The 25667-nt window shown below is 34.7% G+C and overlaps 1 protein-coding gene across 2 annotated transcripts in view; it reads right to left on the minus strand.

Moving 5' to 3' along the window:
• LOC119809181 (pleckstrin homology domain interacting protein) overlaps window positions 1-25667 on the minus strand; it is a 119789-nt gene that overhangs the window by 85358 nt on the left and 8764 nt on the right. For both annotated transcript variants that reach the window (XM_038322048.1, XM_038322047.1), the window contains exons 5-7: window positions 18404-18554; window positions 18220-18318; window positions 2249-2409 (exon numbers count right to left, since the gene is read on the minus strand). In XM_038322048.1, the coding sequence (XP_038177976.1) occupies window positions 2249-2409; window positions 18220-18318; window positions 18404-18554 (411 nt within the window). The remainder of the gene's footprint in view (window positions 1-2248; window positions 2410-18219; window positions 18319-18403; window positions 18555-25667) is intronic.

A 25667-nucleotide genomic window follows, 5' to 3' on the forward strand; every position in this document is an offset into this window, starting at 1 on the left:
TTTTAGTCTAGGTAAGATCATATAATTATTAATATGTTACTTTTCTTCCCTTTTGTGTATGCCTTCAACTAAAGAAACAACCAGTAAAGTTTCTTCTTCCCCAAATTAAATGCCCTGAGATGTACATTTTCCTAAAAGGCCAGATAATAAATAATTTCAACTCTGCAGGCCATATAATCCTGTAAGAAACCATGTAAAAAGTGATTTTGTGTCCAACAGTGACTACATGCAGTATATAAGCAACTGTTTGTTTATTTTTATAAAAACAAACTATTTATAAGAACAAGTGGTAGGCTAGATTGAGAAACAGGTAGTTAATCTGACTATCTCCTGGTTCAAATTACTCTTAAATGCTGTACTGAAAATTATAGTAAGCTCAGAAAATAGGAACAAATATACTATTTCATTGTTTCCTTCAAATCATTCCAAAAGATTATGCATCAAATTCCTATCAAATCAGATAATCCTGCATAAATTAGTTATTTACAATCCATATTTTTCTTAAAACTCCCGTAAGGTCCTTTACTAACATCAAAAACAGAAAATCAGCCGGGCGGTGGTGGCACACGCCTTTAATCCCAGCACTCGGGAGGCAGAGGCAGGCGGATCTCTGTGAGTTCGAGGCCAGCCTGGTCTACAAGAGCTAGTTCCAGGACAGGCTCTAAAAAAGCTGCAGAGAAACCCTGTCTCGAAAAACCAAAAAAAAAAAAAAAAAAAACAAAAAAACAGAAAATCTATGATTTTTGTTTTTAATAATTAAAGTGACAATAATGTAAATTTTTTATGGTCACCAAAGTATAATACCAACATACTTTTCTTGTTATTTCAGTTTATTACTACCTTTGAAGGAATTGCTTCATATATTAGAAATGCCATGATTTAGGTTTTGAAAACTAAACAATTAACATAATAAATTAATGCTAGGTTGACTGATATTAAGTTACAATTTAAAACTCAACTATTAATGTGGATATAGCAAGCATAAAGTAAATACAGATAACTGTTCTTCATGAATTTAATGATCTACATGGAAATTTAGAAATTTTTATTCTTCCTTCATAAAACCAATGGAGGTGACAGAAGGTGAAAGTAGGAAATATTGACAGTGGGAGTAAAGTACAAATGCCCAATGGACTAAAAGAAGAAAATTCTTTCAGATGTTCTTTACTTTAGCTGTTCTATAGATAACTGAATATATAGGTAGTTCTCAATTTATATGCAAATTTACACAAAGAAAAACAAAAAAAATCTTATAGTAATTGTTAGTTTTATTAAAATTAGCAGCCAGAGAGATGGCTTTGTAGCGAGGAGTCTGTTATTTCTGTAGAAGACTTAGGCTTGATTCCCACACCTACATGGAAGCTCACAACCATCTGTTAACTTCATTTCCAGGAAATCTGATGCCCTTTTCTGAACTCCATGGGCACCAGGTGAACCCATATATTGTGCAGGCAAAACATTCATATGCATATAAAATAAAACAAATCTTTGAAGTTAGCAGCAACTCCCCAAAGTCAAAAATGGGAATTTCTATTTGAAGTTTCTTGATTCAAAGACAATTAAGGACTGTGTGAATGCACTTTCAGCCCATAGGATAATGTTTAATAAGTACAACTATAGTAGTAAGACAAATATTATCCTTACTGAATAGTTAAGGCACTTGAAAAAGTAAGTTGAAATGCTTCCAAAATAATTTTTATCCCTCAAAGCAGAAATGCTCCACTCCTTTTCCCCACAGCACATTAGAAGGAATGGAACAAACGACTCCCAGTGCCTCTTTAGAATCATGGTTATTAGAGAATCAGGTGTGAGGAATCAAAATTCCAAGCAAAAAGTATCTGATATACTCAGAATTTCTATCCCCATTTAAAGTGGACATTCTCAGGTTAGCAAGTGGTTCTCTGCAGATTAATACTTTCCTACAATCTGCCCAGGGTCTTAAAAATATGACATAACCTTTTATAAAAGCCCCACCATCAGCCTATGTGATGAATATTGAGGAATACGTAAGTGAGCCACATATGTGTAACTGTGATTATACTTCAGGAAATTCTGAACTTGGAAAAAGTTCAAATTTAAATAAAAACTTCTTAGAGCTTCTTAGAGCATGCTTTTAAAAATTACCCAAATTTCCAGATTCCCATTTAAAAAAAAAAAAAAAAATCAAAATTTTTACTTCAAGTTCTCATTTAGGCAATTTTCTTCAATTTTATCTATCAGAAAAGGTAAGACTTTAAAGGTGACTTACAGTAAATATCCGCCTGCCAGTTCGATCAAAAGTTACACAGTACACCGATGATAAGTGTCCAAGAATTCGTTTATGCATCTTCATATGCTGATATACTGCAGTTGGAACAAGTCGCTCAAGTCTGTATTTCCCATTCAGCTTCCTTGAAAACAGAGTATCCGCTACCAAGAAAACGGGGAATATAAATGTACTCCAGAAACAAATTGCATTTCTTAAATTCAGATTTCTAGAAGTCATTTCATTTATCAAATGCAGATTTTTAAAAAATGCTTTCTATATTGCTCTTAAAGTCCTCAAATAAACGATAAAAAAATATAGTTGCTCTTTATTCTGATCTTATAAAAAACCAAATAAAGTCAAATGACTGTATCCAAAGTCACAATATAAGACACAAAGCTAGGATTAAAACTCAAATTTCCTTACTCTTTGGACAGAATTCTTTAAAAAGAAAACATTCTATATGCGTGTGTGCACACACAACACACACACACACACCTTTTAAGGCTATGAAGTAAGGTTACTATACAAAAGCAGTTAAATCTGGACCAGTGATTTTTATTCATCAATGAATAATACTCAAATATTCTGTCTCCCAGAATGATTTAGAACAAACTTTTCCATGAGTGAAAACCAAAGTCACTTGACTTCAAGAGCTGAGGCTGATCTTCGGTCTTCTACACTGACTCCAACACAAAAATCTAACTTAATAACTACTGTATTTACTTCTATACATAACAAGTACAGAGAAGGTATACCCAATAAATCTAGGCTAATTTTTGTTTTTAACAGAAGGCGGCCTATTTCCCCCAAAGCACATTCAAGCTATATTGGCTAGTTATCACTGCAGTTTCTCACATGCACTTAATCAGAAAATTTCTTAAAAGCAGTATGTGTCATTTATGTATACACATATACTATATATATTATCACACATGCACACGAACACACACAATAAGCTATTTAACTCAAACTAAGAGTCTACCAATTATACCCTACAGCTTACTAAACAAAGGTATCTCAGGTATATTGTAAAGAATCTTGGTAGTTTTTCCACATACAATTTTGGCTCACAATTTTGTGAGTCCTGCTGAAACGCTAACAAAACTGCATGCCTCACGAGTTTTAAAGTAACACTATTTCAAAGGAAAATTAAATTACGCTTAATATTCTATCAGTATAAAATCATATATTTGAATACAACAAATGCCTACTGTTAGCCTACAAATGTTATTCAATAATCTAATACCTGAAAACATTTACAAGTCATCTGAGAGCTGTGAATTAACTTAGTTAAGTTTAAGCAGGTTAGACAGTAATTTACAGTAACAGAACACTCAGTTTCCATGATGGTTTAGTCTCTGACATGTATTCCTTATACACAGAAATAACCTGGTATTAAACCATATAATGCTTGTCTCCAATTTTATTTTGTGGACACAAAACCAGTTATCAACTATCCTTCAGAAGCAAAGTAAAACCATATTATTCAAATACCACAGACCACTAACATGTCAGACTCACTTGTTTGTACCCCAAGAAAATAACCGTGACATGCAACCCCAATGATGACAGTTTTATCAAGATGTACTTTAATTCCTTCTATCCAAAAACTTACAAATTGCATAGAACCTCAAACTATATAAGAATATTTAACACTGTTCAGGTATGAAGATACAACTGTTGAAGACAATTAAAATATCAAAACTATTACTTCACAATGAATAGCAATAGTACGTATCAAAATTTTTAGTTGTAACTTTTTAAAACTCAAAGTTGATAATAATTATTGATAAAATAGTTTATACATGAAAAAGTATTAGTGCCTAAAAATGGGGCTCTAGTCAATTTTCAAGATAATTAGAATTAAATATGAGTCAACTGGAAAAAATAAAAAAACCCACATGACTGAATCAGTGAAGTCTGCAAAAAAAATTCTAGAAACACAAGAAACTATCTTTAACTACACTTAGTGACAGTTAACGAGTAATTAGTTAGCATTCTATCCTGTAGTAGAAAACATTATGCTTTCAAGTAAGTTATGACCCTACCAACAGCACTAAAGACGTGACATAATAAGGAAATAATATATAGAGATATCAGGTAATTGAGTTGGTGATTCAAACAGTGTAACTATAAGAATTAAAGAGGAAAAGTACATTAAAATACAATTGCGGTCAAAATTGGAAAAAGACAACTGTATCAAAGTAGGTTACTTTTACAAATTAAAAGATAATTTAGGACTCAATGACTTCACATCTTTCTTTTATTATACCATTACTATAACAGCTATCTATCCTTCTAGATCTATTTCACCGAAAAGTAAAAATTACCTTGTATTTCATTCACAAGCAAATGCAGAGCCTTTTAAACAAAAAGGAATATAGGTGAATCTTGGTTAATAAGATATATAAGGTTGTTCAATGTAACTTAGTTTCATGGGGGGGAAAAATAAATGGCAATTATTCATATTCTAATAATAGGCTAATTATACTGATTAAAAAAGAAACGTCTCAAATTACAGAAATTTTAAAATTTCACTAGAACACAACATCAATGTTTTAAATGAACATGGCTAAACAGATGTAAGGAGATAAAAAGCAACTGTTCCTTTATGAGGTTACTTATAGTTCTAATTTTAAGTGGAAATATAAGTTTGGTCAAAAAGTATGTTTATCTTCCTAATTATGCAGAAATGAAATATTTCTAAATTCTACCAAATAACACTAAATCATTCCCCCTTGGGAATTCTTTCTTATCATCAAGACAAAAAGATATCCCTCTAGGCAGACTAGTGAATTTTAAATGTTTCCCAACTTCACGTCTCATGCTTACCACACCTTTTCTACTCAAACCTACAGTATTTTCACATCCTTTAATACAGACCTATCCAGGTTGTACATAAACTTGTCTCATATGATGGTTACTATTAACTGTCAACATGAAAAGAAGGAAGCAGGTCTCCAGGGTACACATCTAAGGGACTGTCCATAGTAAGGCTAACCTCTTGAGAATGTCTAAGACTGCCTTGATCAATTAATATGGGGAAACACATCGTTAATTGTGGGTGGGATCATTTCTTGAGCAGGAAGCTGACCAGTGGCATGCATGAATGAATTCATTGTTCTCAGCTTTAGATTACGAATCCAATATAACTAGCTATTTCCAGTTCCTGATGTCTTGATTTCCCTCCTAATAAGGTACTGTACCCTGTAATTGTGAGCCAAGTAAACTTTTTCCCTGTTAAGCTGATTTTGACAAGGTATTTTACCACATCAACAGGAAACTACCCTAAGAAGTAGTCCACTACCTGTCTGCATTCATTTGTTACATCTCTCTACTTTGTCAGCTCCAGGTACTAATTACCTGCTTCGTTCTTCCAACACATCAAACATGCTTCTAATTTAGGGTATTTGCACTAGTTGTACCTTCTGCCTACCATGCCCGGTGGGGGTGGGGTAGGAAGGGGGTGTTTGTTCTTTTAATGTTTCTTCAAATGTCTGTCACCTTTCTATGAAACCAAAACTGATTTGCCCATTGAAAATCACAATCCACTCCCACCACTGGTAACACTTGATAACCTTTATGTAGTTATGGACTTACTTAAAAAAAAAAAAAACTCATTTACAGATAAAATCACATTTGAATATACCATATTTCCTGTCTCTTCCCATAACATACATATAACATAACTCCATAGATAATATATTTTGTTTTGTACTTAGTCTAAAACCTGGCTATTTTTTTGATCAACATATATTTGGTGGATTAACAAATAAGTAACATAGTAATAAAATAACTAGGTTTAAGAATAAAATAAAAATGGAGGGTCTCTGTATCTAATAAATAAAAAGATATTTTCTATCTCCAAACACTGCTTTGTATTTCAACTACTCTGCTAAATAGAAAAGAGCATAACAAAATTATATTTACTTAATTTCTTGAAAATAAATCAGTAATGAAATAAAAATTTTGGCTCTTTTCTATCTCAAAGAGGTAGCTTCCGTCTCCCCCCTCCCTCCCTCCCTCTCCCTCTCTCTCTCCTTCTCTCTCTCTCCCTCTCTCTCTCTCTCCTGCTCTTCTCCCCTTCTCCCCTCCCTTCCATAACCACTAAATAAATATCCAACCTCACTCTGAAAAAAAAAGAAAAAATTTGGAAATTAGTCATTGAAATATCAAGTGCTTTGACTCTCATAGGTGAATAGCCCACATTATACAAAATACTTGTGTATGCAAAACAATACCTGTGCATGTAAAGTATCAAGCTGTAGTTAAACCCATTAATTTCTGTACCAGAAAGCCAAACTTCGCAAACAAATCACTTTGTTCTTCTAGCTATTTCTCAAAAACTGAATTATTTCTCTAGTCATAACACTTGTGTATAGTCAATTTAGAAAATAAAACATAATGCAAAAGTACAATGCAAAACCCCCACTCAAAGTGATTTCATAAATTATACAAGTTTTGTTCAAAAATAGTTACTTTAAAACCTATGCAGTATTTGTATTCAAATCTGACAAAAGAAATGTTAAGCAGGTTACTTTTTTCCTTTTATTGAAAAAATTCTTTTCTCACACAATATATCCTCATTGCAGTTTCCCCTTCCTCTATTCCTTGCAGTTCCTCCCACCTCTCCCTCCCATCCTTACCCACTCCCTTCCTACCTCTCATTAGAAAAGAACAGGCTAAAAGATAATAAAATTTAACAAAATTTAAGACATAAGATAAATCAAAAACTATCACATTGAAGTTGGACAAGACAAACAAACAGAAGGAAAAGAGACAAAGAGAAAAGGCACAAGAATCAGATGTTCTCTTGTCTACACACTCAAGAATCTCATAAAAAAAAAAAAAACCTAAACTGGAAGTCATACATTAAAATATACACTGAGGATCTGGTGCAGACCTGTGCATGCTGCTTCAGTCTGTTGAGTTCTTACAAGCTTAAGCGAGTTACTCTTTACAAACTTCAGCTCCTCCAGATATGGTATGTAAAATCATTTCCATTTTCTACAACATACTTGGCTTATGTAATGCTGTCCTCTGACACTATCAAATTTTATACAATAATGAATAGCAATTTTTCCTTTCTCACTTTTTCCTAGTTCAGTAGTGTTACTGAGAAAACAGTACAATTAATAAATAAAAATTTTTGTTTGCATTTCTCATTTAGGCTTTTAATACATCTGCTATAAAATGAGTTTCTGAGAGTGATCTCCATAGCTTCATATATAAATGGAATAAAGGAGTATGACCTCAGTGCAAGATTCCACCCAGTTAAGCTTCTAACTTTGAAAAGGAACTAAAAGAAAGTGTAAGCAGTGAAATGTAGTGATATTTCACTTGTATTTTAATAAATAAAGCTTTCTGAAGATCAGAGAGTAAAAGAGCCACACTGGTCAGCCTTACAGACCAGGCAGTGATAACACACCTTTAATCCCAGAAGCCACACTAGTTGGCATGCCTTTAATCACAGTGGTGTACACCTTTAATCCCAGCCCTACAGAGAAATATATAAGGCATAAGGAGACAGCTCTCAAGACACAGTTTCATTCTGAGATTCCTGAAGGTAAGATCTCCACTTCTGTTTGAAGTAGAGGTTAAGAGCCAGTGGCTAGCTGTTTTTGCTTTTCTGGCCTTCATCAGGTTGAACCCCAATTTCTGTCTCTGGGTTTTTATTAATCATGCTACAGTGAAGGAGACCATCAGTAACAGAAAGAAGAGGGGTGGGAGTTCTAAGTTCCAGTCTCAACAAGCAGAACTTATCATCTTTAGTCATGGCCACATGTTCTGGCTTTAGAGCCAAGAAAATCAAAAAAAGGGTTATAACAATCTCCCACTGTGGCTAAAAAAAAAGCTGCTGAGGCCAGCCATGTGATAGGGGTCAAGCTGTGAAGGTGGAACCTTGCTTGTGTTGGAAAGCCCAAAACTTGGAGATGCCAGAAGCATGGGATACCTGCTGAGGATACAGCCCAGGTGTGAAACCAGTCCAAGAGACAAGTATGAAGTTAATAAAGCTGAAAACGGTTGGAAATCTGAAGAGCGCTTTGCCATCAGACATGAAGTTGCATGATTTGCTGGTTTTCGGTCTTGCTTTGGTACAGCATTTCCTCATTTTGCTCCCTTTCCTCTCTTTTGGAATGGTAATGTGTATTCTGTGCCATTATATACTGAAAGTATGGAATTTTTTTTATTTACAGGGGGATACAGTTAAGAGACAGTCTTGAGTCTGAAAAGAAACTCTGGATGTTTAAAGAGTATAGAAACTGTGAAAGATTATGAAGATTTTTGAACTGGACTATTAAATACATTTTGCTTATAATATAGCCACAAGTATATGGGGGCCAGAAAATGGAATGTGGTGGTTTGCATGAAAATGAGCTCCAGAGACTTATTTTAATGCAAAATCACCAGGGATTGAAACTCTTGAAGGGATTAAAAGGATTAGGAGGTGTGGCCTTGGAAGAGTGCCACTGGGAGTGGGCTTAAAAACCCATGCCAGGCCTAGTGTGTCTCTGTCTCTCTCTGCCTGCAGATGAGGATATAGATCTCAGCTGCTTCTTCAGCACCAAGCCTGCCTGCATGGCACCATGCTCACCGCCAAGATGATAATGGACTAAACCTCTTGATCACAGTAGTTCTTCACAGCAACAGAACAGTGATTAAGATGACTTTTAAACACTTATACTCCCCCAAATAACTAACCACTGTATCTAGCCTTTAAATTTTAATAATTCTTTTTTCTATTTAAACTGTGATTAACAATTATGTTAGGCTAATCTATGCCATTACTAAGCATTTTAGTTTTACAATTAATGGCATTTTAATATTTCTGGGTATTTTTCATTAGTCTATTTTAAGTTATTTCAATCTTGATTAACTAATTTTGAAGAAATTAAGTAAAAATATTGCAAGTCTCAATTTAGAATTATTTGCGGATAAACTGACATCTTTCATTATCAAGTTCTTATAGCTGGATTAAATCTTCAATGCAGATGATTTTAGATAAAACTTCAACAGCGTTACCCCAGTTTAATTTATTATACAGGCATTAGTTGTACCAAGTTCACTTAAGGTAGGAAAAAGCATACGTATATGCACAAGCACACAAACAGCTGTCACAGACGAGCATCTACAATATCTTAGTAACTGTTTTTTTTTTTCTTTTTAAGAGGTGCACCACCACCGCCTGCCTGGTAATTACATTTTCAATGACAGTAAAAAAAATACTTATGGCAAAAATCAACAAATAAATACTAAAGCAGGAATACTGTTTCCCTCTCAAATCTTAGACTTTTTCTCCTTTTGCAAAGTAATGTACAAGCATTCAAGTTAAAAAGTACCCAAGCTCATAATCTCATGTAGGAAAATTGTTTCCTCATAACATTAGAACCGGAGGGCCCCGGAACTACAAATTTACGAAAGCAAAGCCTGTCTATCAACCTAAAGAATACAAGAAGATACACTGCTGCAGATTCCAAACCCAGAGAAACAATTTCTGTAAAACAATTAGAAGAGAAGAAAATGAAGAGGCAAAATACAGAAAGTATCTTGGCACAATTTGAGCAACCCAAGTCTTTTTTTTTCTTTAATACAAAATACAAACTCAGATAAGTAACATTGGGGCATTTTCACAGAAAGTTGTTTCAAATAATGTATATTAATTTTATTTTACTATTTTGTCTAATTTAATTCTGCGACCACGGTTTACAAACACTCACAGAAGAGTGTTTTGAGTTTAACTAAGTAAAATGTTTACATAAGTAGGATTTATAATAATACACCCAAATGTTTCCTAAATTAAAACCAAAAGAATGAACTGTGAATAATCTGTAACTAGGCTTCATTTTAATCTTAATTATGTCAAAAAGGCTTTCTGAATATAAATAAGACTTACAATCAATATCTGTACTAAAGACTTTGGAAATCTATGAAACTAAACTTTAATTAGAACAAAGAGCTAAAAATCCCAAATTATCATGTGTCCCATCTTTAATTTTAGTGAAATAGTTCTGTATTCATCTGTAAACATTCGAAGAGCAATTTCTCTATGATCCTAAGTTCATGCTAAACAAATACTTGTCCCTACAGGATAATAGTGATTTCAGGATTCCTATCATACAAATATACTGTATGGTACCAAGTATTTAATAATGGCATGTTAATTTACTCAAAATGCTATTTCAAAGGACCACAAAAGGGTTCTAATATAAAGGATGTATGACAGTGGCAGTAAAAAACAAAACAAAACACTAGTTATAATTCTCTAAGGCATGACACTAAAAACTATACATCAAATATGTTGGGGGAAAAAAAAAATCACTGAAGAAGAAAGCTATCAACTTCCAGCCATTACAGCTAGAGAGGGTCATGATAGAAGGACTTCAATGACATAAAAACTAGGCCAAAAAGATGATACAAACAATGGTTAACGTCACTTGCCCCAAAGCCTTTGGAGTTTGATCCCCAGGAATGAGAGAACTGACGACTACTAGTTGCCCTCTGACCTTCATGGGAGCACTGCAGCACAGATGTACCCATAAACAAAAATAATTATATTTTTTAAAAGTTAAATATTAGTAGATGAAGTTCAAGAATGCTGAGAAATGTCAATGTAATGTATCTGGAAACAATGGCTCATAATGGGTAAACTACTCAAAACACTATGTATATATTCTTATCTTTACCATAAGAAACTATATGCCTCAACAGAAAGAAAACTGGAAGTAAACTGCAATGATCCCAACATTATGTTGCCAGAGTATAATAGTAGGAAAAGACTAAAAGGAAATATCCCAAAATAATAGCACATAACCAATTACACTGATTTTTTAAAAGCTTTTCTCTATTTTCCAAGCTTTCTCCTATTCTTTCTATAATATCTAAAAAGATTAACTTACACCCAAAGTTTAATAGAAAATACTTAAGATTCAAGAAATTTAATCACAAAAAGCATTAAAAAATAAGGATATTAAAGAATATGAAGATATATTATGCTATAGAAATTGCCCACTGCCAATCTGGACTAAAAATTGATATAAAGAATTTACATATTGGTAGGCACAATGGAACACACCTGTAACCCCAGCATAAAGGAGAACAAGGCAGAAAGAGTGCAAGCATAAAGCTAACATAGGACTCCATCAGAAGACAACACCTCAAAAAGCAAAATCAATTAACAAAAAAATTTCATCCATCTCATATTCTGATTTGTAAGCCAGAAGATAAGCATAACAGGCCCTTAATTTTGCTTGTTGTGGGATATTTGATCGCACTGTGTGAAAATGCTCACTGTTTTATTCTGATTAGCCTAATAAAGAGCTGAGTGGCCAACAGCTAGGTAGGAGAAGTTAGGCGGGATTTCTGCAGAGAGGAACTCATGAGATAAATCTAGGCGCTAGGGAGATACCAGCAAGACACAAAGAGCAAATTGGACTTACAGAATGGAGAATAAAAAGCCACGTGGCAGAACTTACACTAATAGAAACAGTTTAAGTTATAATAACTAGCTAGAAACAAGCTTAAGCTAAAAGCCAAGTCTTAAAATTAATAAGTTTCCATGTCATTATTTGCAGAATGGCAACCCAAAAGAAAGCATGACTACATTTGGTTTTAAGTTTGAAATCTCTCACTGGGGTGTTGGCTCAGAAAGTAAAATGTTTGCTAGGCATACATAAGGGTCTGAGTTTGGACCAGGGCATCCACATAAAAACCAGACATCATTTATGGTCTCAGTGCTTGAAGAGGAAGAGACAGTAATATCCAAGAGACTTGATGAGAAATCCTGATTCAAGAACTGAGATGAAGAGCAACAGAGTAGGACATGTGATATACTTCTGGCCTCCACATATGTAAGCATGGGTTTGTACCAGCATATACATACATTTACACAGGAATGCCCCCCCCCCCACATACAAATTCACTGTGCTTTAAAGTAAAAGATAGATCAAAGATAGCTAAGCTCTATTTTATTTAGGATTTAAAAGGGAAAATCTAATGCACTCTAGAAACATGAAAATTATTCTGAGGTTACTTTTAATAAAGACATACGCAGAAAATGACAAACTAAAAATCCCAATTTGAAGGCCAGATAACATATGGAAAATATTTCAACAAGATTTGGTTCATTTCTACAGCACCACCTAGAGCAGAGTAAGATAAATTACATAATGAACAGCTCCAACTTCAGCCAAAGGTGATGATTACAGTATTAAATGGACAATCTCATAATCAGGTTAATAATAATAATTGAGAGGTAATGGGAAATAGAAGATAGAAACAACCTCTTGGGCAACAGAATAACCATGAAAGCTTTTCTCCTTATTTTACTAATGTACATAAAAGGACTGGTATAATTAGGAGCTAAAAATCCTCACATGTTCAGTTTTGGTGTTCAGTTGTTTTACTTTAAAAAAACAGATTTAGTAAATACTTTAGGAGATGAACAAGGTCCAAATAGAAGAAGCAAAGCAGGTGAAATTTCAGGCAGGAAGAAATGATAATCCCAGGAATTATGCAAAAAGTTACATGAGCCAAATACATAGGAAATAAAATGAAAAAGAAAAAAATGACTATTATTATTCCTAGAGATGGTATTTATTTTCCCTTTTCTTTACTAGAAATCAACCTGATGCTACTTCAACTAGAAAATACTACAGTAAACGAGTACTTTCAAATTTTAAGCATGGCAAAAAAAAATCTAGTTATTTTAATAAAAATTCTTTAATTTTTTTAGTATTTGGCCAGGTATGTGAGGGACACCTTTAATCCCAGTTCTTGGGAGGCAGAGGCAGGCAGATCTCTAAGTTTGAGGCCAGCCTGGTGTACAGGGTAAGTTCCGGGACAGGCAAGGCTACACAGAGAGACCCTGTCTCAGAAAAAAATAAAAATTAGTTTTTGGTTAGTGCTGGGGATCAAACTTAGATGTCTACCCTTAAAATGTTATATAGCTTTTTTCTATGTCAAACATCTCAGTCGTTTAATTTTGAGCCAACTAACACTTACAGAGCTCATTGAGCCAAGTTTAGGCAATAGGATGTTAACAAAGAAAAGAAGACATGGTACTTACACTTGTGGAGATTGAGTTTAGCAAGGAAGAAAGACAGGAAATAAGAATTTATAACATTGTTGTGGAATATTATTTTAATTGGGCAAAGATGTGTTACAATGTAAGGATGTGTGTTAATTATATAAAAGTGTGTTGCATTTGTTTCACCTTGCCTGCCTAAGGTACCTTGAGGTGCCTAATTGGTCTAATAAAAAGCTAAACAGGCAGTAGTTATGCAGTAGAGACAGGCAGGGCTGGAAGGCAGAGAGAATAAGAAGAATGCAAGGAAAGGAGAAGAGAATGACAAGAGAAAGAGGGGAACACACCCAGGGTCAGAAAGCAAGCAGCTGCCAGTCAGCCAGACACAAGAAGCAGGAAAATAAAAAGTAAAAAGCCCTTAGGTAAAAGGTAGATAAACAGGTTATTTTAAGTTAAAAGAGCTAGCCAGAAAAAAGCCTAATAAGTCGTCTCCGTGTCACAATTTGGGAGCTGACTGGTGAAAAGGAAAGTACCCGGTACAAACAATGGTAAGTGTTATCAAGAAATTTTGGAACATATAGTAAAGGTTCCAAACACATGGGGGGGGGGGGGACGGGGGGGGCAGTAGAAGTAACTTATCTAGAAATCTAAAAACTGAAAAATAAATAGACAAAATATATTGACAGGAGGGGAATATAGTCCCAAGTTGAGAGAACAGCATGCACCCTGGGGGCCTTAAAAGAACATTAAAAAAGTGGAGACAGGAAATGGTTCAGAGGGTTAAGGGATTTGCTGACAAGCCGAATTACCTGGAGTTCAATCCCTAGGACCAACATGGTGGGGAAAAAATAAAAAAAAATAAAAATAAGAAAAAAATCAATCCTCACAAGTTGTTCTCTGACCTCCATACACGTGTAGTACATGCATGCCCACACCACTCACAAACAAAATAAATACAATAAAAATTTCAAGAAGTCACTGACAGAGCTAGACAAGGTAGTAGAGACTTGTAATTCTAACTCTGCAAAATCAGCCTGAAAAGCACAATGAGAATCTCAATAAAAAAAAAAAAAAAGAGAAAAAGCCCCAAACAGAAAAGTCTAGTATGATTAGCACACAAAATACAAAAGGACAAATATCAAGAAAAAAATTAAGAACATGTGGCAGACGCATTTTAACTAATTCCAGTGAAAATGCATTTAACTCTTCAGTGAGAAATGCATAGAATAAGTTTTGCTTTAAGATAATTTATTGTGGCAGCAATGAAAACGAAACTGGAAAGGATGCAACTAACAGCAAAAGTTAATTAAGTAAAACAAATCCAATTATTCAAACTACAAAATTTGGGGTTAGGAATGTAGCTTAGTTGTTAAGAGTTCTTGTACAGTGAAAACACTGAGTTCTATCCCTTGCGTGAGAAAAGGTGTGGTAAGGTACACACCTACAATCTCAGCTCTCAAGAGGTAAAGGGAGGAGAATCTCAAGTTCAAAGTCATCCTCAGTTCTAAGTCTAACACATGAAGATTCCTATAATTTTCTTAAGAAACTGAGACCCTGATTTCAAATTCAAGTACTTATCTGACAATACATAAACTTGAGAGAATAACCACAATTCATTATTTCTACAGTTCTTATACTAAGGCACACTTCCAACAATTGCTATACTCAAATAATACATGGACACAGATTATATGTTAAAGCATAAGTCATTTCACAGAGGTAAAAGGGTGCTATATAATAATGATATAAAACTAAATGCAGAAGCTGCAAACCAAAGCAACCAGGGAACGCACTAGATTTGTTACCAAGTCTACAATTCGGTTTCTTCATTAATAAAAGGGGTCTCTTTTTTCTATTGATTTTTACTGAGCTCTACATTTTTTCTCTGCTCCCCTTCCACCCTCTCCCAAGGTCCCTATTCTCCCAATTTAATCAGGAGATCTTGTCTTTTTCTACTTCCCATGTAGATTAGATCCATCATGTATGTCTCTCTTAGAGTCCTCATTGTTGTCTAGGTTCTCTGGGATTGTGATTTGTGGGCTGGTTTTCTTTGCTTTATATTTAAAAGCCACTAAAGAGTGAGTACTTATGATAATTGTCTTTGTGGGTCTGGGTTACATCACTCAAAATGATGTTTTCTAGCTCCATCCATTTGCCTGCAAATTTCAAGATGTCATTATTTTTTTCTGCTATGTAGTACTCCACTGTGTAAATGTACCAAATTTTCCTTATCCATTCTTCAATAGAGGGGCATTTAGGTTGTTTCCAGGTTCTGGTCATGACAAACAATGCTGCTATGAACATAGCTGAGCACATGTCCTTGTGGCACAGTTGAACATCTTTTGGATATAACCCAAAAGTGGTATTGCTGGGTTGAGGAAGGTTGTTTCCTAATTTTTTGAGAAATCGCCACACTGATATCCAAAGGGGCTATTTCAGCTTGCACTCCCACCAGCAATGCAGGAGTGTTCTAAAAGGGGTTTCTTAACAGAGCTGCTATGATATGCAAATGACACCACTTGTTCTACAAGCTCAAAGCTATTTTACACTAACATTTATTTACACTGGCTGTCCCTAAGCAATCAAAGCATTTATGTAATAAAAGAAAATTATTTTGTGGGAGACTGGTGTAGGAGGTCCTTCTGTCTATGTGTTGCTTTCATTGGTTAAATAAAGAAACTGCCTTGGCCTTTTGATAGGGCAGAAATTAGGTAGGCAGAGTAGACCGAACTGAATGCTGGAAAGAAGGGCAGACAGGTAGATGCCATGAATCTTCTGCCAGAGACATAAGTAGGTTAGAATCTTCCCAGTAAGCCACAGTCACGTGGTGATACACAGGTTTAATAGAATGGGTTAATCAAGATGTGAGTGTTAGCCAATAAGAGGCTAGAGCTAATGGGCCAGGCAGTGATTTAATTAATACAATTTCTGTGTGATTATTTCGGGGGTTAAGTTAGCCGGGTGGCTGGGATGAAAAGCAGGCCTGCTCTTCCTATAACAGGAGACTATTTTATTTCATTGAGTCTTACTGGAGGAACTGAATAAAGCACTAATATCTATATAAGATCTACTCAGCCTGACTATGAATTATCCAATTTCCAAAAATTTTTCCAGGAAATGTTCAAATATTAAATTCAAAGGATTTTTGAAGAAATTGAAAAAAATCAAAGACCTAATGAAAAGATGACAAACTTTCATTTACAAAAATGAAAACACAACACCACATTCAATAATCACTATGGGAAAAGGTATAGGAGTGGTGAGTGCATCTGAATTTATAGTAAGTTGCTTGTCAGATACATCTTGGGATGGGGGAAGTTTTAATCTCACATATAACTTAAAAATAAATTTGATCAATTATTTACTTAAGAAATGAAAGCACAACTTGAAATTGTGCATTTTTCAAAAACGTACTCCTTTGTTTTGTCAACTTTAACTTGAAATAGAAAATTAAACAAAAGAACTTTTGTATAACACAAACACATCTTCGAAAGCTTTAAGAGCTATCCTATTTTATAAAAAAAAAAAAAATTAATGAAAAAAAATGACCTTGGAGGGGCAATGCCCCCCTTTACATAAGTTTTTACAATGTTCCCAGAGGATAGAAAAGTGAAAAGAATTTTAAGTTAGCCTTATGTCAAATGGAAATGAGAAGTATATTTAAAGACAGATAAATTAAGAAGCAAAGGGCAATATAAAAAGAAAATAGTTGTTTAAAACGACTAATCACAAACTGTAAAACTGTTATGCTGAAACCTACAATGAAGAAAGCACAAGAAAATGAGTTGTGAAAGGAAAACGGCTACTGAGAAAGCAGACTGGAATGAATATGCTTAGGTGAGGGGTGCTAAGTGAGGATTCTGCATAGAGGGGTAAAGTATGAACTGAAGGGGAAGAAAAGAATAGGAAAAAGCAGTATAGCATATTTTATAGAAATATTTTTAATCTTAGATTAATACTAAAATGGTGATAAATCTTACCAATAAAAGATAAAAAAACAGAGCCAACTATCATTACATATCATACAAATATCAGGACACTTTTAGAAAACAGGTAAAATGAAATAATCCAGAATGCATAACAGAAAGAAAAAATTGTAAACAGAAAAGAGAGCAACAGACTAAATAAAAAAAATTCTTTATTTGATTAACTGAAGCTCTAGAAAGGAAAAGTAAAGAAGTGGACATCATTTTAAAATACTAAGAACTTTTCAGTCCCACTAAAAGACATCAGGCAGAAGCAGGCATGTGAGAAAAGAAGCTAGAACAAGCAGAAGATCTCTAATAGCCAGGGGCTGACATAATGGTAGATGAAATAAATATCTCTAAAATGTCATAATTTACCTTTTTATTATTTCTTTGGGAAGAGCAAAGGTAAAGTCATAAAATTAAGATTATAATATTAAACAATATACTGGAAGAGAGAAAAGTAGAAGACAAGAGCAAGAAGTTTATACCTGAGAATGTTCTATAAATTCACAGGAAGTGATAGGCTATGTCTATAAAGTCTAGTTAGAATGGAGGCGATGGGCTGTGTCTAAAAAGCAATTCAAGAGGAAAACTTATTTGCAAATCCATTCTCTTTGAAACTTTAGATAAAAATATGTAATGCTTATTAAAAGAAAACCAAACTAGTTGTTTACTAAGATTACAATAAACTGGAATTATAATACTAATTAAATAAACATAATGTAACTTTTATTAAGTAAGTTTGAGGAAAAAATGAAACATTGAGATGCCCAATCTTCATAAGAAACAATGCTTATAATTTATAATTGTATATTATGACCATTATTAAAGTTATTTACTTACGTAATCTGAGTTTTTCATCTTTGAATGTTGATATGCATAATATAAAGCTCTGTGACATCACAGTAACTAAAAACTTTATTTTCAATAGTCTTTTACCTAGAGGACATCACAACATGATATAAGTAAACTCAACTCACCAATGCTAGGCGGGCTACCATAATTAACTGGAGACTCTGGTGGCCTTCCACAATGTAGTGCAGCCAGAGCAGATCCTTTCCATACCACATGCTTGCAGCCTATCAAAACATACATTTTATAAATACAAAAATAAAATATAAAAATTGAGATAAAGAATGTCTAAATTGAAAAAAATGTTCATACTTTTATTTGTACGTAACAAGGACTGTCTCCCAGCTCCTAATAAAGTTTGAACTCCAGGAACACTCTGAGGAATTTCTTGCTCAAGAAGAGGTCCTAGTCGATGACAGATCTGCAGCAAGTGATCAGGTGCAAGATGTCTATAATACTTCACCTATTATGTCAAAAAAAGATATAGGAACCTATTATGTCCCAGACAAACAAAAATATTTGCTATGTAATGTTAAGTAAAAACAGTTTCAAAAATTACAGTTTAGGCTAGTCAACACTGTTTACACTCCAAAAGAATGTTCAGATTTTGTTAAACCACTTAATTCACATAACAAAGTAACCCTATCATCCAGTACACTGAGGAAGAAAAAGTTGCTATAAATTCATGTAAACTAAACGTAGTTCTGTAAATTAACATGCTAGCCAGTGCCAACACTACACACTGATAAACACACAGTTTTGGGTCAGGGGTAGCCGACGGTGCATAATGTTCTGGGTTTTTTTTTAATCTCAGATACTATAGGCCTGGTGGTACACACCTATAACCCTAGCAGCAGTCTGGAGGTGCAGATTAAAACTATGAATTTTTAAAACCTTAAAGCAGCAAAAATATTAAAAAAACGCCATAAAGTCAGTGTTTTGAAACTATTATAATAAAATGCAAAATTAAAAACAATTAGTCTTTTTGGATTCTCATTATAAAAAGCTAAAAGATATTTAATATACCATCTATGCTAACTTTTGTTGTTTTTCGAAATACGGTTTATCTCCATAGCTCCAGCTGTTCTGGAACTCACTATACAGACCATGTTGGTCTCAAACTAAGAGACTGCCTGCCTCTGCCTCTCAAAAGCTGGGATTAAAGGTGTGCACCATCATGCCTCTATCATGCTAAAACTTTAATTTACCAAAAAACTTTCGGGGGGGGGGGGGTGCGTGAGACAAAATTCTAACTGTTGCATCAAACAAGTTTCAACAGTAAAGGAAGCTATCTACTATAAAAAGATGGACCACATTAAGAACTCCACACACCTGATTAACTTTTATCAGTATTTGAAACATGTTTGTTGTTGATTATAATAAAACAGTCCTACGTTAGCTCAGAATAGACTATAATAAAGGTCTCTTTATTTAGGGGTAGACTCACAGATCAGCTGTCCTCTGCATTAGCGGAAAACAGGAATGGAATCCAGCAGCCAAGCGGCTGCACACGTTTTTATATCTGTATATATAGTACATGTGACCACGCCCCAAATGGGCCAGTATCTTAAAGGCTATTGGTTGAAGGAGTTCCCACAGCATCTTTTTCAATATTTCATCTTTTAATAATTTTTTTCAAAATTTACTATCTCACAACTTTATATTTACCTACCGAAGTTATAAAATATGTCCTATTATAGAAAATAACCATTCAAGTAAGATGCTCTCAAAAGATGCTAAGAATCATGATGACTCTTCAGGTAAAAACCACAACTAAGAATGACACTTTGGTTGCCTTTTCCCTGCCATTTTCTGTGTGGGGTAGTGGATTCCAGAGGCCACATACATGACTTATGATATCACAATAGAATCAACGAAGACTAATAGTCTAAAGTAAGCCACAAAGATTCACAAAAAGGTAAAGAAAAAAGCCACTTCCCGTATAAATTTGCTTGAAAAATTTTAAGATGGATGTTACCTATGATTACATCAAATTAGATTACTATACTGGTATCTAATAGGTCTAGAATATGAAACATTAATGGCAACCACCAGTAAAGTGTAACACACATTAACAAAAGAAGCCTTAAGCCCAAATTTTAAAGGATTTCACCCACTGGGCAATTTTAATATGATTTTCTTAAAATAATCCTGAAGGCTATGTAAATAGATAAATCCTTTCGTGATATATTATGTTATATTCCTTTTATTTTTCCCTTCCTCACTGCTACAGGATAAAACTCATGGCCTTGAGCATGCAAGCAAACATTCTACCACCGAGATACATCTTTAGGTTTTATTATACTCTGCAGACTAGCACACGTGCCTATGTGTGTATATATGTTTTTTTGAGACAGGGTTTCTCTGCGAAACAGTCCTGGCTGTCCTGGAACTCACTCTGTAGACCAGGTTGGCCTCAAACTCACAGATATAAGCCTTCCTCTGCCTCCCAAGTGCTGGGAATAAAGGCATGCGCCGCCATCACCCAGCACATAAATATTTTTTAATGTTGGCTAATAAATATCCGTCTAACAATAAGCCAATTAAAAGAAGTGTTACTCCAGAAGACATTGCTGTTGTGAAGACAACATGGAGCCATACTGTCACACTGGTAACTAAAAACAACAGTCTAGGATATACACCTAAGTTGTTAGCAAAAAGGCTTGGCAGAATGAATCTCTTTAGAAAAAAAGAGCTTTAATAAAATATGCATTACAAATTATGTACAATATACTCTTTTGGCCAGTGTCAGTAAAGCCTTTGAGATTCCAGATAAATCTGTTTTCAACTTTGTTAAGACAGCTAGGGCTGTTAAGCAGAGAAACCCTCTCTCAAAAACCGAAAAAGAAAAAAACACTAGTAAGTAGCACATTAGTAAACTAAATTTATCTTTGGTGTTTTTAAGAAAACATAACAAAAGATTTTTAAAATTATATTTAAACTTTTCTTAAACTAAATTATCTTTAGTGTTTATAAGAAAACATAAAAAATTTTTTAAATTATATTTAAATTTTTTTTCTGATAAGCACCAGAAAGCACCAAGGTGATTATAGTTAGCAAAGTTATCTAAGTAGCTCAAAATATCTTGAATGTTCTTACCACACATAGATATGATAAATGTATCAGGGGATGGATATGCTAAATTCTGACTGATAACCACACAACACATATGTATCTAACATAGCACCTTACCTTGTAAAGAATTCTGGTAAACTGAAAATATGACTAAGCCTGAGAAGATGGCTCAACCAAAAATGCTTGCTGAGTGAGCATGAAGAGCCGAGTTCAAATCTCTAAAGCTCACAAGAAAATCGAGAGGTGGTCACACATGCCTATATAACTGAGGATAGAGATAAGAGGACTGCTGGCTGGGGCTTACTGATAGTCCAGTGCCAGATCAGTAGAAGACCCTGTCTTAAAGGTCTAATACAGAGAGTGATTAGAGCAGCATACCTGCTATAAAACACACACACACACACACACACACACACACACACACAGACACACACACACCTTAAGTTAAAAATATTGAAACGTAAACATTACATGAAAAAAGCCTAGAGTATTTATAATGTGCCCTTCAGATCAAAACTTGTACAATTATTGCTTTAAATTTTTTTTTAATTTACATGTGTTTGTGTGCCACCACCAGTGCCTGCAGAGACAAGAAGGCATTAGATCCCTAAGAACAGGAGTTACAGGCAGTTATGAGATGCCTAACGTAGGTGCTGGAATCTCAACTCAGGTCTTCGGCAAGAGCTACAAATGCTCTTAAAACACTGAGCCATCTTTCTTGTCCAAATATAAGTATTTTAATATGACCTCTAAAACCACTCAATTTCTTTTCAGTCTTCTTACTTTAGCAAGATGAAGTTCATAACGGTCTTGTTTTACAATCTGCAGGAAGAATACATTTCATGTAGTAAGACTGGTAACCTTTTCTACAGATCTGTACCTTTTAGTAAAATATTATGAATACACTTTGACTAAAGCTTTCTTTGATAATGCAGATTATTTCAATTTTTCAAACTCAAATTTCTCTTTCAAGTTAGAAGAGACATTTAGTTCTTAAATGCTATGCTTTCTCCAGATTTTGATCTATTAAATATAGAAACTGACTTGTCTACTAGAAATCTTTACCCACCCACTTCCAAACCTCATTCTCTCATATCTAAGCTTCATATCCTTCCATAAGCTGCTCATACTACCTTAGTCCCTTCTTTCTGCACACCCTTTGTTCTCCTTTCAAGTTTCCCTTAATCACCCTTACGCTGCACATTAGGTACTTTAATTTTTTTGCTGCAGAATATTATTTTAAGGTATGTTACTTTTGTTTATGCTCTGGACCATTTGTTTAATGATTCAAGGATGTGTCTGATTAAAAGTCACCTGTGGTCAGGAGGCTGAGTCAGCAACTAGCTGACAGGAAGGAGTAGGGAGAGCCAGGTGGAGAAGGGTTTATAAGGAGGGGTGCAGGAGCAGGAAAACTTCATGGGAGATACCGGAAGGTGAGTTGATTGCTATTCAGCCTCTGGGGAGAGATTCAACCTTTGAATCTCGAATTCTTTAGAGCAACAGAGATTTAGATCCGTTCCACTGGTAGCTTTAAAAGAATTGGGGGCCTGGGGAACCCACTCTTGCAGCCCAACTGCTGCTGGGAGCAGCAGAGTTGCACTTGCTGACTAGGATAGCTATAGTTTAAAAGGCAGCAACAATTAAAAAAAGAGGACAACAATTCTTTATAAGCCTTGATACTTTAAACCTCAGTTGGAATCTAATGGTAACTATAATCCTCATCAGAAATTCATTCTATGCCTCTCTAGGAGGAATTTCTGAAGGTCTCATGCCATATTGCATCACCAATCAACTTACTTGTCTGTGTCCTGTGTAATACCCAGGATTAGACCTGTTTACTAGGGACCTAACGAACTTCTGAGGGTTAATAAATGATTATTACGTAAACGAACACGTTAACAAATAAAGAAATGCTGACCTCGTCACTACCCAATACTGAAAACATTTTATTAGCACTTATCCTAGCACATCAAAATACAAAAAAACAAAATGTTTTACTTTATTCATTCTAGTGCTTTATTCTAGTGGTTTCAAATATTTTTCAAAGCCATAGAAAATTCCCCAAATGAAATTCTAAATGAAACAGGAAAGTACAGGTTTAAACTGTTCTAACATAAGTGTTAAACATTAGAGTGTGCTAACTTAAGCAGCCCCAAGGAATACATACTTAAGCATTCTGTTGTCTTCAGCAGTCTGTAATGTATCACCCAAGGTGTGTGTGGGTGGGTGAAAGAGACTAACAACAAGCTCTCCTGAGTCCTTTTCCATACCTCCTTTCATCTACTTATGGGGGAGCCGTTCCCCCCCATCAAATCCCTAAAGCTACAACTTAACCTACTGTTTCTTAGAGCAATTGTTCCTTTTAATATGTAACATCTAAATTCTCTACCTATGCTATAAATCCTAACATGACTTCCAAGAAACCCAAACCATAAGCTAGTCCTCCTTAGTCTGAAGTTCTTCTCAACTACCTCCTCCTTCCTATTCATGCCTACATTTAAATATCCTCAAGTTTCTTCACAAAACCCCCAAATCCTGCCTAACCTGTTCTCAATCCCCTTTTCAGTGTTAATCATCCAGATGCATTTCTAGAGTTTGCCCCATCAGATACGTTCCTTTTATTTTTGATAGTTCATTATTAGTCTCATTTCTTCTCTTACTCTTTTGCCTCAGTCAACAACTTTCATTTGCATAAATTAAAACAAAAAGCATCCAAGAATAAATGCTCAAGGACTAGTGGGTGGAGCAATCTCCCAAAATTATCTACTATATGATTCAAGTTATATCACTTTTTGAGATACTATTTTAGAAATGAAAAGCAGGTAAAGCATTGTTAAAGGTTAGAGACATTAAGACAGAGTGAAAGTAGTTATAAAAGGACAATGTAAGAGGTCCCTGTACTTGTTGGCTATGGTCTTGAATAAATTAAACCACATGTAATGTCCTTAGCATTGCACCTGGTGTAAGAATCAACTATTACTTTATACCCCAAGTTACACATTACATATTGACTCATTAATATATTGGGGAATAAATACAATAAAAATAAGTCACACTGAATGTAATATGCCCCACACACATACACAAATAAGCAAGTGTGGGGAAAACTGGGATCTAAATCATGATAATGACTGTATCAAAGTCATTATCATCACCATGATTTCACAAAATATTCTCACTGGACCTAAGTGCATATAGGCTCCCAAGTACTTTAATACAAAATTCTATTAAAAAGTAATGTTAACAGTAGAATCCCAAGTTTATTTTTAAAATAAATACAAAACACCAGAAAAAAGCATCATTGGAGTTCACCTTAACTACTTTTTTTTAAAAATAAATCTGTATCTTAATGTGTCTTCCATCATCTAGCCTTAATTTTCAAGCTATTCTCTGGCTTTGCTCTATCTGTGGATCCATTCCTTCTTACAGATTCATCCTCTTCTACCAGGCCACAAAGTGGTGTTCCTTGAGATCCCAGTTGTCAGAGCCCAAACCCATACATGTTTTCCTCACACTACATATTCTCTTTGGGAAATTCTTATGCTAATTCCCAAATTTACATCTATTCTTAGCCTTGGTCATTCAACTTCCTCAGGACACCAAGAATCCTAGGAGTCTCCTTTTATAGAACTCATTTGGAAAACTGCAACCATGGACCCTCCACACAAAATGCTTCAAAACAGGGACTGTCAATACTAATCAGGTACCCGGCTTTAAAATCCAGAACACTTTACTGACCCTTTCCCCAAAGAATGATCCATAGGTCTATAGCAATGTTTTTCACATCAGAGTAAAAAACTTCTCTAAAAAACAATACAGCTCTTCTCCTTTCTTTTCCATTTTGATCAAAATTACATGTTTATCACTTCTTTCTCAGATCATATGTAAGAAATATTTCTAGAATTATTACCTGCAATTTGAATGGTATAATCATCTGAGAATGTGAATTGCAGCATACTAGGAAAAAAGAAAAAAAACTAAGCTGGTTGGCTGGTTAATCTGCAACTTTGGGTAAACCAACCTGTTTCTGGGTAACATGCTATTCTGGTCAGTTTTCTGTCAACTGGACACAAGCTAATGCTGTGTGAGAGGTGACTCAGTTAAAAAATATGCACAGAGTATCTACAGACAAGTCTGTGAAACATTTTCTTCACTGAAAATTAATGTGGGAAGTCTTAAGACTCCTGGGCAGGTGTCCTGTATTGTAGAAGAAAGCAGACAAGGAGAATTAAACCAGTGTGCTGCTCTCTGGCTTGTTTCTGTTCCTGTCTCTCTTAAGCTTTTGCCCTTACCTCTCTCAGTGAAGGACTGTAACCTGAAGGGGTAAGATGAAATAACCCTTTCCTCCTCCAAGTAGCTTTTGGTCATGGTGTTTACCACAGCAACAGAAAAGCAAAGTAAACTAAGTTCGGCAATTATCAGAAGGTAGTGTGATCAGGGGCTGGAGAGATGATGGCTCAGCGATTAAGAATACTGGCTGCTCTTCCAGAGGTCCTGAGTT

Source organism: Arvicola amphibius, chromosome 3 (genome assembly GCF_903992535.2).
Source record: "Arvicola amphibius chromosome 3, mArvAmp1.2, whole genome shotgun sequence".
Classification (NCBI taxonomy): domain Eukaryota; kingdom Metazoa; phylum Chordata; class Mammalia; order Rodentia; family Cricetidae; genus Arvicola; species Arvicola amphibius.